The following is a 19,946-nucleotide window of genomic DNA, read 5'->3' on the forward strand; positions in this document are numbered from 1 at the left end:
AAAATACTTCTCAAAACGATTTTTGAAACTTCAAATTCTTCTATTTCAAGTTGAAATTAAGATAATTGATCATATTTTGTAAACACTTTCTATCATTTGAAAACAATATCATATAGATGATTACTTTATTTTTCAAATAATTATAGCTGGAGTATTTTCTCACATCAATATTTTAAAGTTCTATAATAAAATTGTATTTACTTAGAGCAAATTGCGAATTTAAAGTATGATTAAATTAGTCTCAAAGTACATATGAGCTCGAATGAGGATAATGATGACTTTAGAATATGTGAACGTTATAGGAAGAAATAAAAAAGGCTTGAACCATGATATAATTTTAAAAAAAAAAAAAAACACAAATTGAATGGAATTAAAACTGAATATAGTATCACAAGGAACGAGATTTTGAATATAGCTCTGATACTCACAAGGAACGAGATTTTGTTTTGGAAGTTAAGATTTTTAAAGCTTGTCTCCCATTCTTACTATAGAGTTATATATATTTATCCTATTATTACATTACCATTACCAACATTTAGAAATGGCAGTTGGAAATACGAACAAGGACGAATAGAGGCAAAAATGTATTTTTAATGTTTATTTTGGGCAAATTTGGAACTGAAGTCACTCTGTATATACATTCCTCTCCCTTATTCTAGAACTAGAATCAGACCCGATCAAATTTTCTGTCACTTCTCCTTCTCCGCTGCTACCCTCATACAGCTCCTCAATTCAGATTATCGTAATTTGGTTCGAGTTTTCCCTCAGTGTTCTTTGTGTTTCGAAGGTACAGTAAGTTGATTTCTGCTCAAACAAAATTAAGAAGCACTCAAGTTTTATTGCTTCTATCTCATTCTATGAGTGTTTTTCTAGTAAGTTTCTCGGTACACTCTTTGAATTTCTCCAGTGTTTCTACTGATTGCGACGATAAAAAAATCCTCTCTTTTTTTTGTTGGGTATTTTATTCCAATACGTTTGATGAGTATATGATAGGTTTTCTGGTGATTTGGTAGTTTATTGTAGAATTTTGCATGGCTCTTATGCTGATTTTCAGCAATTTAGGGTTCATACCAATCTTAGGTTTCTTCCAATTTTTTGATGAAAAAGAAAGGGCAACACCAGTTTAAGAAATTGGGTTTTTTCCTTTGTTCAAGATTTTTCTGAATATGTTGCTATTAAAACTTTCCTTGCTTTTTATTAAGTGGCACTCCTTTTTAATTCAATCTATTAGTTTGATGTCATTAGCTTATACTCCAACCTTTTTTTATGACTAATTTAACTGATTGTGATAAAAAAATAAAAAAAAAATCTTTGTTTTCTTTGTTGGGTATATTATTATACTACTTTTGATAGGTATATGATAGGTTTCCTGGTGGTTTGGTAGTTTATTATAGAATTTTGTAGTGCGTGTTAGTTTATTATAGAATTTTGTACTTGCTTGTTCCTAATTTGGCTGGGTTTACTCATGGATGTTTGAAAATTGGTTTTTCCCCTTCTTATTTTGCTTGCCTTTTCCCCCGAGTTCTATTTGCTTATTAGATACCCAATACAAGGAAGAAACTAACCAGCTGAATTGTGTGCCATGAATGGCCCATTATCAGCAGCTCTATGCATGTCATTATCCTCACAACAACTAAAGCAGCTCATACTTCTTTCAACAAATTCTGCAAAATACAACAACTCACACAGTTAATAGTTTTTTTTACAAAAAGTGTCTTTAAAACAAGGAACACAACCCCATTTATTAGCAGTATAACAACAAACAACAAAATGAAAAATTGCCTTCTGGTGCACCCGTGAGATTCGTATTTGTATAGATGAGTGGGTGTCTAACAACCCAGTTTTGATGTAGTTATTGAACCATAAGCTGCTCATTAGTGATTTATTTAGTTTTCTACTCTAAAGTTCTCCTTATACTAAGTATGGTAGATGCTAATAGCTTTACTGCAAATTTTCTTAATTGCCTGCATTGTTTTCTTTTGTGTATTAAAATTAAGAAGTTGCTTTTTGATTTCATCAAAGAGACTCACGTCCACTATATATACAAGTTGGAACGAACACATTTTATTAGAACAGAAAGCTACTACTTTAGAGTGAAATGCTCTGTATTTATAAGTTGATCTAGAAGCGTAGTGACAGATTAAAATGCAAAATTATCAGTGCTCTTCTTACCTGAGAATATTCAGCACTTGCATCAACACAAGAAAGTCTAAGTGTATTTTTATATAAATCTAGGCTTCTACCAGTTTACTACCAAAAAAGACTATCAGAAAGGCACCAAAATCAAATAAATGGAGAAAATAAGTGGGAATATATTATGACAAAAAGGCATATATGTGAAGCAATGAAAGGACTTTTACAATTGATTCATTCATGCCCATCCTGGTCAGGTCATCAATTAGCCGTCTCTCTGATATATGGCTATCAATACTCATTCTTCTCTTAATTTGGGCTTGACTTGCTATTCATCCATAAAAAAATTAACTTTATCAAAACGTGACTGGAAGGACATATACTGGAAAATTTAAGTGAGTATTTGTTGCACAAAGTCAAACCTTTATCTCATTTGCCATCTCGGGGAGTAAGGTTTATGAGTTGATTCATTCCGGATCGTCCGCATCCATTGTGGAATTGTTGAAGAGCCTAATTGCTTCCAAGACGTGATCCTCATTTGCGACTTGGGAGCTAAAGTCATGATACGAGGAAGATTATTGATTAAAAACTGTCAGTATAAACAAAGCTAAAAAGATAAGGATAACAGTGAATTGAAACACATGGGAAAAGGGAATTCTCCTAAACAACTTAAATGACATAGTTAATAGCAAGATAATACAAATTTTGAAGCATTTGATCACAAAGAAGCAAGTTATAATTGTGGTTACTTACAGTCTCATTCTTGCAAGAGCTTCACTCAACCTTGTCTGACTCACGATAGGCTATGTCTGCTATTGCGTATTTGGATGCTAACAAAAAGGCGATGTAAAAAGAAAAGGAAAATTCACCTTTTTGTTTCCACTCGGTGTTTGTCTGTTTGAATTCCGGCTTATTTAAATTCATGTTTTCTATTAAAGGGGATTTATTCTATATAATTTCTCAATTCCATATCTTTTTAAAGGGATTTTGAAGGTGCAATCAAAGCGAGAGAAAATCATGTCTTTTTAGAGAAGAAATTAAAGTTGTTCCAATATGTTACAAATTGTTGATTCATCATTTAATACAATCCTATTCTTTCTTCAGTTAATGAAATTTTGTTGCATCTTTTTTTCAGCAGGTTCACTAGAAGATTATACTCCATCAGTCAATAACTCAAAAGGTAGGTTATTACTTCTTCCGGACAACATTAGCCTCTATCATATATAATTGTGTTAAAGTAATATTATTTCCAGATTACATTAACCTATAAAACTAATTTAATGGAAGTATAAACTGCTTGAAACAGGAATGAATGAAAGCAAAGATACTATGAATTTACTGCAGAACACTCAAAGGAATGTCAACGAAAGAAATGCTGATAGAAATTTGCACCGTCGTACTAGATATGCACGAATGTCGCCTGAGAGAAAACAATTATTTTTGTCCCAACTGAGAAATAAAAGAGCCGAATTAAAAAAGCGAAAACTCCTTCATGATTCAAGTAGTACAGTCTCATCTCTGGAATTTGATAGCCAATTTTCTTTTAATAGTAGCTAAGAAGAATAGACTGCATGTATGACGAATAGACTGCATGTATGATATATAGATTTTGCTAGAGTTCTTCACAATGGATTATTATGCTTTGAAGTTTTGATCGTATTTGAGTCTCATTTTAGTAAAGTTCCAGAAAACTGAAGAGTTTAATCTTTTAGGACTTGATAGTTTTTTAAGACTTGAAGTTTGAACTTGACTTTCTTTTAAGGAATGGAACCAGCAGAGGTTGCCTAGAAGAACTTTATAAAGTGAGTTGATAGGAAGGCCACAAAAAAATTTAGTTGTTACATCGTTTAATTTATTTTTTAGTTCGAGCTACGGCTCAAATCAAAATCCTTTTTGTGCTTATATTTTGTCTTTCCCATTTTTCAGGCAACTAAGTTGAATGCCTTGGGTATTTTTGACCTACATCGTACCCTAATGCTACAATTTATATTTGCAGGTTACACTGTCCAGGGAGAAAGTTGTACTTTCATCACCAAAAGTTTTCATCACATGTATTTGAGATTAAAACGGGAGATAGTCTTAAATAACTATCCATGTTTCTATAATACATGATAGATAGTATTTGTACACAACTTTGTTTACTAGAAAATCATGTTGGGCCCGTGCACCTGATGGTAAATTCACTTCCTTCTCCATTCTAAGCCTATAACATCTTTCCATGACAAAGTTCTTGATTTAGCACTGCTAGGTAGTGCTTCTTTCTAATTTTAGTTTCTATATTGTACATTGTGTGCCTTTACTGTCTCTTCTCCGATTTACTTAAGTCACTGATCCATTTCAAGTATAGATTTATGATCATGGAGTTTACCTTTGTATAAGAAGCTGACTGATTAATCCTTTTTGACCACTAAAGCAATTCTGTTGTGGCTCATTTGCATACAACTTACTGTAAACTGTAAAGGCATCCGACTTCACTACCAATCCTAGCTTCTTTTGTCATTCTAAATGATGTTTACTGCTTAAAATAGCTTTATATATTTGGTTTAGTTTCTTCTTTTGGTAACAAAGATTTGGTTAGCACTGAACTTTGATGTTGTCGGTTGATCTGATGAAGGGCTGGTGCAATTATCATCCTTCGGAATGCCAAGATTGACATGTTCAAGAGCACCATGAGACTAGCTGTGGACAAATGGGGACGTGTTGAGGTTACTAAACCTGCTGCATTTTAACTGAAACAGGGTATTTGAAATTTCTTTTTACAGGGCTTATTAGATATTTTCTTGCAGTCACTTTGCTGAAAATCAGAGATAAATATCAATCAAACGATAAATTCTTTTATCATTTGGGATCAGGGGAAGATTGCAGCCCAACTAGCTGCCTTTTCTAAAGAAAGCTACATTGCCTAAACTTGAGCTGGTTAGTTTTTGCGCTACATATCTATTGTTAGTTTTCGCATATGTACTCTTTTACGTGCTTTTAGAGATGATACAGAGATTAATTTGAGGGTGACAAAGGTGGCCTTATTAGTCATCATAACGCTCTCTATAACCAGAATTTCTTCGGAAATGACCTGAATTGTAGGCTTCAAGTGATTCACAAATATATGTGTACATTTGGTATTGCTAGGGAAGAAATTAGGGTGGTCGTTCTTAAAAATATTGAGTACCCTATGTCAATCTAGATATAATGATTTGGTTGGACTTTTTTGCAGTTAATTAACTCAATCATGTTTAGGAATGCTAGCATGTACAATGTGTACATGAATTTGTAAATAGTCTTCTCAAGATTTTACTTCCCTAGATTTTGATTGTTGTTCATTGTTTGGTGTTCAAGGCCTTCAGAAGCATGTCATGTTCTGCCGTGTGAGTTGGAAATGCTATGCCAAATCTGAGGAGACAATATATATGGATAGTTGAAGCAATGGGAAAAGTATAGTAGTTCTATCAATTCAATGTCCCTAGGTCTCTATGACAACTACTAGAATCTGATACCCAAGTGATAATTACTCATCACTAAGTGAAAGAGCTCTAATGTCATGTTAGACCTGAAAGCGAATGCGTTAAACAAGTCAAAATAGATTGGGCTCTCTTCTATTTTCTTTTTGCTAGGTGGGAGTGGCAATGATTAATATTATGTCGTTTAGGGCTGGGAAACAATATGTATCCTGCTGCGTTTTTACTAATCCAGGACAAGGACAAGTCTCCTGTACCTCTGCCTGTTCATACGCTTGACCTTGGTGGTGTTTATCTTGGCGAGGTTTGTTTTCTAGAATTGATAATTATTATCTTTATTTTCCTTTTCTTTCTGTTGCTAAAATGTTAGTTTTAGATATTAGTTTGAATTAATACAACGTAGTAATTAATTTCTAGATGCTTATGAATTCAATATTTAGACTAGCAGGCTTTTAAAGGATCCTTCTTTGCAGTCATTTATAATTTCTTCTCTTGACCATAAAATAATTGGGCATTCAGAGTACAAATATGAAATTGTGAGACGTTTCAAGATAAAAAAACACATATGTGGCATGACTGGTGATGACATGAACGAATGCACCTGCTTTAAAGAAAGCTGACATTCGAATAGCTGCCGCATATGCAACAGACGCTGCATGTAGTGTTGTTGATATAGTCCTCACAGCCATGTCTAAGATAAGAGGATCAACTGAGCAATTTTATTTTCTGATATTATTTTGTGTTTGATACCTGGAATGCCTATATTATCTATCAAGGCATTTTCCAGTGTAAATAACTAAACTGAAGTACTTATTGAACATATTTATGCATCAATATAACTGCAAATATGTATATTTATTGTGTTAATCTGTCTTCATAAAGTATGTTAATCTTTTACGCTTTTTTCTGTAGTACTTCCTTGATATACAACTATAAGTCTGATTTGTCATTATTATCTGGATATCTAAATATACATTTGTAAAGCAGGATACCTGATGCAATTGTCTTCTACTGGCTATGGCATATGCCTGTCTCAATTTTTTTTTTTTTTAACAAACATGACATCTGCTAGCCTCAATCATAGTAACATATAATGTTATGCTCTATGTTTTCCCTTCCGCTACTTATTCGTTCTCTTCTCTTTTCATCACCAAAGGACTATCCATAGCATAATACCGTTTGTAAACTAATAGCACGGGCCATTCCCTGCTAGTTATGTTATAAAATTTAGAGCAATATAAGATAAGAAATATAGACAAAAATGTAGAGAGGAATAGAAAACTATATGAAATGTAGACAAAAATATAGAGAGGAAGAGAAAACTTTCTTCTTATTTCAAGTGTGTATTTCCAGGGGCAAATAATGCCCTATATATAGTTCCAAAGGACATCCCAAATGTTACAAGAATTAAGTAATTATAATAAATAGATACATGTATACAAGTGGTTCATGGAATGTAAATTATTGGGAAACTAAATGGACAGTCATCATAATGTAATGTATTCATAACACTCCCTCTTGATGTCCATTTGAGAGATAATGTGACTCGTTAAAACCTTACTAGGAAATATCAATGGAAACTTAGTGAAGGGAAAAGAGTACGCACATCTTGTAATACGCATTGAGTCAGAACACATCTCATTAAAAACCTTATCAGGAAAAGCCAATTAGGACAAAACTTTGGTTAAGGGGAAAAGAGTGCAACAAATATTTTACTCCCCTGATAAGAACATCATTTGATATCTCATAGATGACACATTCCAATATGATATCTCAACTTCTCAAATGTCGATGTTGGTAATGATTTAGTGAACAGATCTGTCAAATTATACAAGTGGTTCATGGAATGTAAACTATTGGGAAACTAAATGGGCAACCGCCATTACGTAATGTATTCATAACACGTTACTATTTATTCTTTATAGGTTTGTGGCTTCTTGAAAAGATGAAACTTTTAGATGATTGCTATTTTTCGTACTTTTCATTTTCTATCATCTTCTTTTTGCTATTCATGCTCTTCTTTTGCGGATCGATTATCCTTTAGCTGATTTATCTTTCATTTATTTGTTGCCGGTTAGATTTCCTTACTTATTTATTGTCTCTGCTAATATTTTATCTTCTTTAATTTTCTTTTCAAAAATCAAGAAGAAAAGTTTGGGGCCTCCTTGACGATTTTTAATGTCTACTAGATGGCCGTGATGTAGTTGAAAATGTTGTGTCCCATATTGTTATTTTGTTGATTCATTTCTTTTCTGTTATGTTGATATCTGATAATTTTTTAACCTTTTAAAAAAAAAATCATTTGATCTCGGGTATTTTGTTGGTGAAGGGTTTATCCTTTTATTTAAATGACCTTACTAAAATGCTTCATTCTATTAGTTTCTTCAAGTTCAAAACTCCAACTAATAATACATGATACTCTTTTTATTCAAAAGTTTCTAATATTTAATATAATATGCTAACTTTGATATAGTTTTTTATGTCAAAGACTAAATATAATTGTTGATTAACGTTAAACCATTCATTTTTGCAAGAAAAAAAATTCGTTGATCATATCTTCCAATTCTTAACAAACTAAAAATGAATGTTCGACCTTATTATCAAGTATATAAAATTGAACCAAACCATCTGTAATCACAACAATTGTACATACTAAAATCACGTGGCTTAAAAAATCGGAGCAAGCAACGATTTCAATCATTTCATTTTTTGACAACAACAACACCTTGGTAAAATTCCCCGTTACTGTGTATTTAGGGCATGATGTACACGAGGTTTGGACAAGTAAGAGATAGTATTTGATGGTCCTCCACATTAAGACTTCCATTTAAGGAAAAAAAGTTGTTACCTTTTCTACGAGTTATAAGTTGAGTGTATCGGATAAGAATTTCGAGCATTAAGTTAATAACGTTCTATTGGTACCTTGAGGAAGAGTTATAACGTCCGTTAGGATTGTAATGAAGTGATGAACAAGTGTTAAGAAGGTTCCATAAGGATTGGAGATCAAACGAGTCGACGAGAACAACTCCTCTCGGGCAAACATACTAGACATGTATAAAATCTGGACCGTATGTCTTTAGATATACATGTTCGGACCAAATATACGGTCCAAACATACGGTAATTAGAAATTATACGGACCATATGTTGGTCCAATATGCGGCCAACTTGTAAAATTATATAAGGGACCTCTTTCTCATTTTCCCTCCACTACTTCAAGACTTCTCTAGAACATTCCATACACCCCAATCACAAGAAACCAAAAGAGATCAAAGATCAAAACAAAATTGAAGAGAATCAAGCGTATGAAACCCATTAAAAGTCATTGTCAAGAAAACCCAAGAGAGAGATGAAGTAGGGTTTTTGGGTGAAAAGGTTATTTTCAAGGCTTATTCCTCCATCATCTAAGGTAAGTTTCATGATCTTTCTATGTTGTTTGAAGTATTTATAAGTTCACATGGATTTAGAAGAAAAAATGGGTCATAAATGTGTGAATAGTGCCATTAATGAGTAGTAGTGGGAAATCATGAAAATGGATATATATATAGAGGTTATAAATGTGTTATAAATGATATTTAAAACATGGAATGAGTATCATATGTGAAAGAACGCGATAATGGACTTTTCTGATTATGGAGAATTGTAGTGAAATTATGAATTGTGGGCTATATGTAATTAGATTATCCTTTTATGTTCATGATATTGTGATTGTCGTTATGAATGTTGGGAGTTGATATGGAATATGGAGGAAATTATAAACTAAAATGCTTGCCCAATTTTCTAGCTTTAATAAGTACGTTCTTATGATTGTTTAGCTAATGTTCGAATTCCAAACGATATAATATAAATAATCACAGGCATGAATCCTATGTATAAATTCTCTTTATACAAATTCCCTATCTTCAAGAAAGTTAAAGTCCTCTGAGATAAAAGGTACGATAATGAGAATGATAAGCCAAAGTCCTAAAATATTCTAGAGCCATGACATGATGTTCCTATAAATCTCATTGATGTTGACATTGATATACAACTTCCTTATGCTTGTTCCTTCAGGTGAAGACTAAATATAATCGGGGTTCATGGAACGACCTTACGTCACCCCAACCAACGGCTATAGTTGCTTTCAAGTTAATGTGTAATTTGATGTTATATTGTAATGATATTAGATTATGATAGAGCCATGATACTGAAAAATGAATGATAGTGAAAATGCATAATCGTACGATAATACGATTCCACCGTCTTCTAGATGGCGGATCGATTATACGATCCCACCGTGCCTAGATTTATCTGTCATCTTTTCATGACTTCTTTAAATTCAAAATCGGTTACCGGACGCGGGTTAACGACGATGATATATGATTGATATGAATGTATGGTATGATGATGTATATGTGACATAGTAAGGCACCTTATGATAATTCATGATATGTATATATTTGAATGTATATGAAATGTATCTATACTTACAAAGTATCATTTGTATAGATCTTTGGCTATTTCCTTATTATTTAACCTTACACTTGTTGGAAGTTTTATCCAACGGGTAAGGAGACATGCTTATAGATAAAAGTTTGAGATATTCTATTTTAGGTGCCATTGATTATTCTTTTGGTACAAAGACTATATGTATATAGTCATGATTGGGCACGACGGGGTAATACCTTCTCATTGTCTAGTATTCTAGTAAGGCTCGTAGATATGCATGTGTGGGTATATGGTCCCATAGTCTTAACAAATATGCATTATGATACTATTATTTTGAATATATAAAATGTTTAAAAGTAAATATGTTTCAAATGAGGGAGCGGTGTTCGGTGGTTAGCCCGGATACCGTCGTAGCCGTAGTCGGGTCGTGATTACTCTTTTAAAAGTAAATCTAAAATACATAATGTTGTTGAGGTCATGCTCATCCGCAAACTGATTTTCAATACAAAAGTTGTGGCTGATAATATAAACTCATAATCATCTCTCGTTTTCGTAGAATTAGCTATATCTAAATAATTTATGTTAGTATAACGAAACTTTAATAATTCTGATATGCAAAGCTCTAAATATTTCTCTCTATTGCAATAATTGATAATGCATTGATTTTGACAAATTCAAACTTTCCCGAGGGACTTGCTGCTGGTGATATCTGTTTTTGAGGAATAACTATTTCTAAGTAGGTGTTTGAGATTTTTGTGACATAACTATCTTCGGTCTTTATGACTTTTGCACTAGAGCACGTGTTGGTTGCTTTGGTGGGTATTAATGATTGTAAGATGATGTGACTAGATGTGGATTTATTGGAGAGTGTATCGGCTTGCGGTAAGGTAGGAAATTCTGTTAACGCAATATATTTGTTAGTAACTCATAATAATTATTAAACTTTTTTATTTAGTTATTTGTCAACATCATTAATAAATAAATATTCCATTCAGTGTTTATACCAAATCAACATATATATTATATTTTTACTAAATCAACCAAAATTCATTAACATACATTTTCATCTTAGTAAAACACTTAACTATAACAAATTTATACGATTTGATAAAAATAATGGGAGTAAATTTTTTTTTTTATTTCCCACTCTATATCCGATACCTGCATTGGAGTCCCACCACCCAATTAATCCACACTAAAGTTACTGGATTATTAATGTTGAAAAAGAAGAGAAGTATGGTAAACAACTACGTACGTTAATTACATAGTAGTACTAATTACTAGACACTTTTTCATATTTTTCTCCGAAAAAAGATCTAACCCCACCCAATTAATTCGAATATCTCCAACCCGTCTCTTCACAAAAAAATCCAAACAAAACCCTAACAAAAAATTTCTTCTCAAAATCTTGCCATTTTCCACCCCAACACTTCCAAGTAATTCCTTTCTAGTCCATGAATTTCCCTTGTCACAAACCCTAATAACCCAAAAAATCCCCAATTTTTCACAATGTCGGAGCCACCAATAATCACACACGTGTCCGACAAAAACAACACCGGGTCACCATTGACCCGACCCACAAGTTCCCGGTCCGTAACCGAAACTGTAAACGGGTCACACCGGTTTGTGATCCAGGGTTATTCATTGGCTAAAGGTATGGGAGTTGGTAAACATATAGCTAGTGATAATTTTACTGTTGGTGGTCATCAATGGGCAATTTACTTTTATCCTGATGGTAAAAATCCTGAGGATAATTCGACGTATGTGTCGGTTTTTATTGCGTTGGCGAGTGAAGGAACGGATGTTAGGGCTTTGTTTGAATTGACGTTAGTTGATCAGAGTGGGAAAGGGAAACATAAGGTTCATAGTCATTTTGATCGGTCGCTCGAAAGTGGGCCGTATACGTTGAAATATCGCGGTAGCATGTGGTAATTTCTCTAACACTCTGTTTGGTTGGTTGTTACATGTTATTTCATAATGTGTTGTATTATATTGTATTGTTTCGTACTGTATTGTTTTGATGAATATAACGTTTGGATAGATTGTATCGTTTCCCCCCGTTACATAATCTTATACATTAGCAATTTGAAGGATAAACCTAGAAGAAGGTAGGGTACCAGGTAGAGCTACTATAAAGAGGTAGGGAAAAAGATGAAATAGGATTATTAGATAAAGTAGGTAAACGGGTCCCACCAGTTCGTGATCCAGGGGTATTCATTAGCTGAAGGTATGGGCATGATTTTACTGTTGGTGCTCATCAATGGTAAAATCCCTGAGGATAATTTGACTTATGTGTCGGTTTTTATTGCGTTAGTGAGTGAAGGAACGGATGTTAGGGCTTTGTTTGAATTGACCCTTGTTGCTCAAAGTGGGAAAGGGAAATATAAGGTTCATAGTCATTTTGATCGGTCGCTTGAAAGTGGGCCGTATACGTTGACATACCGCAGCAGCATGTGGTAATTTTATTTAACTCCTGTAATTTACTCCCTCCGTCCCAATTTATGTGGCACCGTTTGACTTGGAACAAAGTTTAAGAAAGAAAGGAAGACTTTGGATATTTGTGGTCTAGAACAAACCTTAGTCGTTTGTGTGGTTATAAATCATCTCATTAAGGGTAGAAAGGGAATTCTAAAGTTAAGCTGTTTCTATTTATAGAAATGTGGCATTATTTTTGGGATAGACTAAAAGGAAACGGTGCCACATAAATTGGGAGAACGAGTAGTTTAATGGTAAATTGGCCGTATTTTGTGATTTCATTAGTTTATGTAACTTAGCCTTAATTTGCAGTGCATTTCATCCTTTATTGTTGAGTTTAGTTGTTTCATTCTATTGGTTTGAGGTAATGGTAAAAAACACAACTATCACTTTTTCGCGAGTTTCACACCCCAACTATCAGTATGTTCCCTTTTCCTACCTGAATTATTACCATCTATGTATTAAAACACACCTAGGTGATAGTTTAGGCAGGAAAAGGGAACAACTTATAGTTGGTCTAATCCGCTTCGAGGTGTGTTTTAATACATAGATGGTGGTAGTTGAGGTAGGAAAAGGGAACAGATGATAGTTGGGGTGTGAAACTCGTGAAAAAGTGATAGTTCAGGTGTGTTTTTGATCACCAACTCTATTGGTTTATGTGAAATATGTGCTCTTGCAGCAGTTATTAAGCATTCTAGAAAGTATTAGTTCCACTTGATTTAATTGGAATATTGGTCAATCAAATCAAGTGCGTCTCTATTCCTCCAATCACCTCATAATGATCAAACTCTGCCTTACGTGAAGTTGTGAGAGAAATTAGTTGGGGTCAGTGATAATTATGTTTCCTTCCACTCTATCCAGGATGCAGTATTAGGAGGATTAAATATAGTTAGATAATTTTATGCTGTCTGTCTACCTACTGCAACACTCCTTTTTATTGCGAGCTTCAGAACCGGCTATGCTTTCGTTATCTTGCATAGGCAGAGTTTAATTTTTACTTTGTTAAAGTTTATGAATTTGTGTTTGAGTATTTAGATGCATTTCTGCAATTTCATGGTGGACAACTAAATAGGGTCGGCATACTTTCTACTGTAAGTGAAGTGGAGCACATTAGCTTGTCTTTTCTTTTTTCTTTCCGAGTGGATATTGCAATTATCTTGATAAGTAATAGTCTGAGCTTAATGCATATGTCTAGCAGAAATGTGGGTGATTGGTAGAATTCAAGTACTCATGCATATTTAGTTCTGATAAGAAAACATTAAGGGGTTGGAAAGGGAAGAGCTGTAAGGCTAATAGAATTCTGTTACGATTTGGTCCCCAAGGCTTAACTCAATCGCCAAAGGTTAAGGAACTTGTGACTTAGGTCTCAGGTTCGAGCCCTGTGCCAAGTGAATTAAGTCTGGTATTTAAGTGGAGAAAGGCAGAGGGGCGGTTCGTTAGCCTGGAGTTCCGAATGATGCAGTTGGTCCTGTGAGTTGGCTCCAGACGGATTTCTTGGTCATAAGAAAACATTACTACAGTTTGAAACTTTTCTTTTCTTCCTTTATAAAAGAAGATTTGGTGGAAAACAGTTCCTGCCTGCATCTGGTGGAACATTTGGAAGGAAAGAAACGACATAATTTTTAAGGGCAGAGAAAGTTCATTGCAGAAGATCCAATGGAAGGTCATTACTTCATTAAGTTTTTGGTGTAAAGAACAATATGTAGAAGAGGAAGTTCAGTTAGTGAACTTTTTAGGCCTACTGTAAGTATTTCTCTGTCAAGTAAAGTGTAAATTTTTGGAGGTGGCCAGCATACCCTTAATGCTGAGGAATACAAAGTTACCAGTTTAAAAAAAAAAAAAAATATAACAACTTCCGCTTAGTTAGATTCTTGGAATACAACCATATCTTAATGCTTAAGCGATATGAATGTGGATGGTCCATTTATTTAATTGAGGTGCATCATTGTATGTTATTTCCAAGCTATACGTGACTGGCTAAAGGATGAAAACACTCTGACAAGAAAAAGTGTGAAACAAGGACTACAAAGAAAGGAGGGTATCCCCTGTAGATAACACTGAATTTCCTTTGCAGTTTATTAGGTCCCTCGTTTTAGTAATCCACCACTGTTTAAGGAGCTAGTATACTTCTTTTTTTGTGTGATCTCAACTGTAATATCCTTGTACCATCCTTTTGCATCTTCTTGATTCCTGCAATGAAATCTTTTACTTCATAAAAAAAAAAGGATCAGAGTGAGGAAAAAACAGTGATATGGATACTAAATTTATCAATGGCAATGAGATCCATACTGTACGGTGTTCTAGTGCTCCCTATGTGTCTCTTATAAAAATGCATTAAAAAAATATCCAACAAGATAAGTTGGTTTTATTCTGATGTGCTGTTTGATTAGACTGAACTCTGAAGACTACATTCAGAATCATATGTTATTGCATAATCAGTTAAATGACTTTACATCATCTTGCACATTGCATTATACTCATGAATACACACACACACACACACACACATCATATGTGTGTGTGTGTGTGCACATACATGTTTGTACTCTTATTGTGGTTTGATGTAAATGTTGTGGGAAGAATCATTTGTGTGGACTGGAGGGCCGAATAGGCGGTTTAAAGTTTAAAGATCACTTACTATAGCTCATAATAATTGTGAAGACAGTTAAATAAATAAAAGTGTCCCCCCCCCCCCCCCCCCCTCCAATCCCTTTCAAACAAAATAAATAAACGGACCCCCTCTCAAAAGCTTAAGTTTTTACATGAAACGGTTCAGACATTAACATGGTAAGCCGGGTCACTCGTAAGTCCAGATCAAGTCCATGTTTGAACTCCAAAAATCGGCTTACACACGTGGAGGATGTTGAGCTGTATACGTTCCCCACATTGTTTGTAAAGGGCATCCAAAGTGATTTATGAAGGTCTTGGGTTACTCCATGCATTGTCAAAAAATAAATAAACTAAAAGAACCCAACTCGTAAGTAAGGGTATGTTTGAAGAATTAATTAAATAAATAAAAGCGTCCCACTCTAAACCTTGACTTTTTATATGATGTGGTTCTTCTTATTAGAATGTCTCACATTGGGTGAGGGAATGAGTTATCTCCTTTATATAGTTTTGGGCAACCCTTCTTTATTTATAAGGACATAAGGTGATATGATTTTATTTATGATATTGTGGGCAATCCTAATTTTATGTTCTCTTTTGTGGTTGAGTTAGGCCCAAAGTTCATTTTTGTAATATGGTACCAGAGCTAGACCTATTCCAATTTTAGTTTACTAAATTGGGCCCCTGTTTGTTCACGCTCCAAATGTCTAGGCCTTGGAGTGTAGGGAGGTTTTCTTAGAATGCCCCACATTAGTTGAGGAAATGGGATGTCTCCTTATATGGTCTTGGACAATCCTCACTTCATGGGCTAACTTTTGAGGTTGAGTTAGGCCTAATGTTAATTTTTTTTTAAACACATCTCAATATTAATTGTCTTTCAAAGTAATTTCGATAAAGTGTTCTGTTCAAGTTTGACTGTTTTAATATGTCGTAAGGGTCTTTTCTGTTACCAAAGTTGCCCTACACAAATGTAGCAATTGATGCTTGTTGAGCACTGGCTATGTAAATTGAGAAACATTCCATGATCCATTTGTATATAATATAACAGTCTCTTGGATTTTTTTGTACAAGAATAGATGAAGGAGAGGTAGATTGGTCGAATATAGTCAAACTTGATCATCACGTTGCACATCACTAATTATACTCTATATATTAAATCAAGATGTTGGCAGTGATCATCATGGAACTTCATTGAATGTTGAGGCATCTAATTGAGTCGAAGTATTTATGGCAATATTAGGTCGTGGCTGACAGGATGCATTTCCTTGATTGGCACATGCTCTATTATTAGGTTTCTGCCTTTCTTGAAATTTTCTCTTCTTTGGCATGGCATAAATGTGAAAAGAAAGAAAATGCAAACTAGAATTAGTATCTAGGCCTAACCGAGCTTTGTTTCTCCCTTTATCTAGGCTTAACCGAGCTTTGTTTCTCCCTTTTACTTTAAGCTTGATATTCTCTGTTTACAACTTAAGGCAAACTATGCTATATTGTTTATCTGTGTGGTATGCAGGGGATACAAACGTTTCTTTAGACGAGCGATGCTTGAGACTTCAGATTATCTCAAGGATGACTGTTTGAAAATCAATTGCACTGTGGGAGTTGTTCGATCTACAATTGACTGTTCGAGCTTACATCCAATCCAGGTTCCACATTCTGATATGGGATCACACTTTGGCATGCTATTAGAGAATATGGAAGGCTCTGATGTGGTTTTCAGTGTGGCTGGTGAAAAATTTCATGCCCACAAGCTGGTATTGGCTGCTCGTTCTCCTGTATTCCGAGCTGAATTTTTTGATGAAATGGAGGGTGATAAGCAGGAGATCGTTGTCGCAGATATGGAACCCAGGGTTTTCAAAGTTAGCATCTACGCCCTTTTTTTTTTTGTACTTTTGTTAATCATTTTGTTTTAAATTAGGTTTTCTTGTGCTGTTGAAGAAGACGGATTTTTTCATTGATTCAGATAATGGCATTTCCCCATCTCTCTTGTTTGTATTTGTTTCTCCAAAGTAACTTTTGTGTTCTGGCAGAAAAAAGATTAAAATTCTTCAGAACAAAACATGAAATCCTCACTCACCCTTCTTTGATATACATATTCTTGTGGCATGAAACAGGCTATGTTGCACTTCATATACAGAGATTCTCTTGAAGAAGAAGAGTTAGAAGATACTAGTTCTTCTTCTACTCCTTCTGTGACTGATACATTGACAGCGAAGCTGCTATCAGCAGCCGATCGGTATGATTTAACAAGACTCAGGCGGGTATGCGAATCTCATCTTTGCAAAGACATCTCCGTGAACTCTGTTTCCAGAACTCTTGCTTTAGCTGACCGTTACCATGCCACGGAACTCAAAGCAGTTTGCCTTAGATTTGCTGCTGAAAATCTCGCAGGTATGAGAAATATTATTGTTGCAACTTGTCCATATTTCACAGTGATTTCTGCAGTTCTCCTGAACTGTTTAACTGAAACTTGTGCATTTCCCTTGTCTTGGATTGCAACAAATGAAGCTTGATAGTTTGTCTAGCATATGAACCTTGTGCATTTTGCATTGTCATTGGTGTTTTTTTTTTTTTTTTTTTTGGGGGGGGGGGGGGGGGGGGGGGGTGGTTGGGGTGCTTGTTTGTCATCTTTTTTGTTCTCTTGAGCGGAAAGCTGTGGAGTAAAGGGGACCCTTAACATGTCAACAGTATCTACCGGATCTATCTTTGTCTGTATAGCTAACCATTTTCCATGTCTGTCGCTTTGCTGAGTGTCTTGCCTTCTCTCTTTTCCAAAACCTAATAGGAGTGATGCTTCGTTCCTGGAGCTGATCATATTTATTGTCTGATAGGACATAAACTGAGCAAAGAAAATAAGTCTTTCTTCTTTTACTGGGAGTGCTCTTCTTTTTCTTTTCTCTTATCATGGAAAAATAAGAAAATTGAAAAGTGCAGAGGGGGAATAAGAGCATGTTGCTTAGAATTTGCCAAATTGACGCTGCTTTAGAGTATCCTAAACGACGACGACAAACACAGCAGCTCTGCCTGATTCCTAGCTAGTTGGGTTGGTTATATGAATCCTCAGTGTCCATCTAGTTCTTTCCTATATTCAATAATTTGGGATTCTCTGGCACTGGATGTTCTCTAGAGACAACTGAAAAAAAAGGAGGCTCTCTAGAGATAGTTTATTGGATGAGCTAGACTTGGATATAAGAGCTTTTTTCTATGATGTATTTCTTTGTCTTTACCTCTGTGGTTTTTTTTTCACTGCCTTTCCTCTTCTTACAAACACAAGAAGCTGCATGTCATCCCAGGCTATAATGTGATCAGTACCTCTATAGACAATGTAACAAGCCCTATGTAATTATTTTGTGGTCTGTTGGGCTTTATGCGCAAAAGGCGCAATGGAGAAAAACTACAAATGTATATGTTTAGTCTAAGACTAATAATAATAACAAATATATGAACAAAGAACTTGAAAAAAAAAAAATTACAATAAAGTGAAATATCAATTGTTTAGTGTTCGCCTCTTCAGGAGAGGCTCATTGCAAGGAATAATGTCTTAGAGCCTTGATGACGACACTGCAGCGCACATTAAGCAAGGCGAAGCGCTCAACATGTTTTGAGCCTCAGTTCCGGGCTTAAGCGCGCCTTTGACAACACTGGTTATTGAGTGCTTTTGGGAGGGGGCCACCTCTTACTAAAATGGACTTAAAGTATCGGTTTGGTGAATAAATCAATAAACTAAAAATGATGAAGTGAATCAGATAGTTTATTGTAATTGCAAACATGTTTTCCATCAAATGGGCTCTAAAAGAAGTCTCACGGAGCAAGTCATGTTACTAACCGAGATACTGCTATAGAACTGATCCAAAGAAAAGTAAAAGTGACAGTGCTGTAGAATGTCCCAAAAGAATGTGCATATCCCGTTGGATGTGCAAAGGTCTCGAGCATTTGTTTGGTGAGTTGCTGCTCCCTTGGGGAGTTGGGCTTTGACTACAAAGACTTGTTTCAGAGTTCATTTTGGGACCTTTCTATGTTAAAGCTATAATAAATATGGAAATCTGCAGCTTGGTGCTTTTTGTGTGCTTTCTTTGCACTGTAGTCTTCCCTCATATATTTGTTGGCATATTTTCGCAGCTGTCATGCAATCAGATGGATTTGAGTACCTTAAAGAAAACTGCCCTTCTCTTCAGTCAGAGCTTCTTAAAACTGTTGCTGGTTGTGAGGATGACTGTAGCAGTGGAGGCGGAAAGACTAGAAGCGTTTGGGCTCAGCTTTCAGATGGTGCCGATACCAATGGCAGGAGGGTAAGGCAACGGACCTGATTTTAGATAGAGAACCCTGATTTTATTGTTCTGTATATTGGAAGATGTTTCGGAAATGTTACAGGAAGGTAAATGTACCATAGTTTTCTGGAATACTGAACAAGTCTGTTTGTAATACCAATATCCTGGAAGTTGCTGCATACTGAGTTTTTTTACATTTACACTGACACCAAGTTTGGTTTTCCGTAGACTATTTAGGGTTAAGATGTGATCCTGGAAAGTCAGTACCTTTGCTGTTGCCATTATAACCTTTGTAACTTCTACCTCTAATTGGAGGATACTCTTGTTTGTACTTCACACATGCTGCTCTGTAGAAAAAGGACGCTGCCTCTTCTCTGGTTTAGTACCAAATTTCTGAATTATTATTGCCTGTTCGCTGAGTTGGCAAGGAGCCGTTGCTCCGGAACTTTGTAAGACGACTCTTTCATAGCTTCAACTTTTTTACTGGTTGTGTTTTTAACATTCAGTGTAAAGTCTTGTTAAGCTGTTGAAGTAAGACAGGAGAAGTTGATATAGGGAGAAACGAGTTGATGCTTCTGTTGACATGA

General features: G+C 34.9%; 1 protein-coding gene across 1 annotated transcript; it reads left to right on the top strand.

Annotated features, from left to right (window-relative positions):
* Window positions 1-11,312: 11,312 nt before the first annotated feature.
* LOC132032494 (BTB/POZ and MATH domain-containing protein 4) lies at window positions 11,313-19,749 on the top strand. The gene is made up of 4 exons (XM_059422119.1): window positions 11,313-11,940; window positions 16,605-16,950; window positions 17,206-17,482; window positions 19,211-19,749. The coding sequence occupies exons 1-4, from the start codon at window positions 11,522-11,524 to the stop codon at window positions 19,396-19,398; spliced, it is 1,230 nt and encodes a 409-aa protein (XP_059278102.1). The 5' UTR covers window positions 11,313-11,521; the 3' UTR covers window positions 19,399-19,749.
* The last annotated feature ends 197 nt before the right edge of the window (window positions 19,750-19,946 follow it).

This window comes from Lycium ferocissimum, chromosome 10 (assembly GCF_029784015.1).
Source record: "Lycium ferocissimum isolate CSIRO_LF1 chromosome 10, AGI_CSIRO_Lferr_CH_V1, whole genome shotgun sequence".
Classification (NCBI taxonomy): Eukaryota; Viridiplantae; Streptophyta; class Magnoliopsida; order Solanales; family Solanaceae; genus Lycium; species Lycium ferocissimum.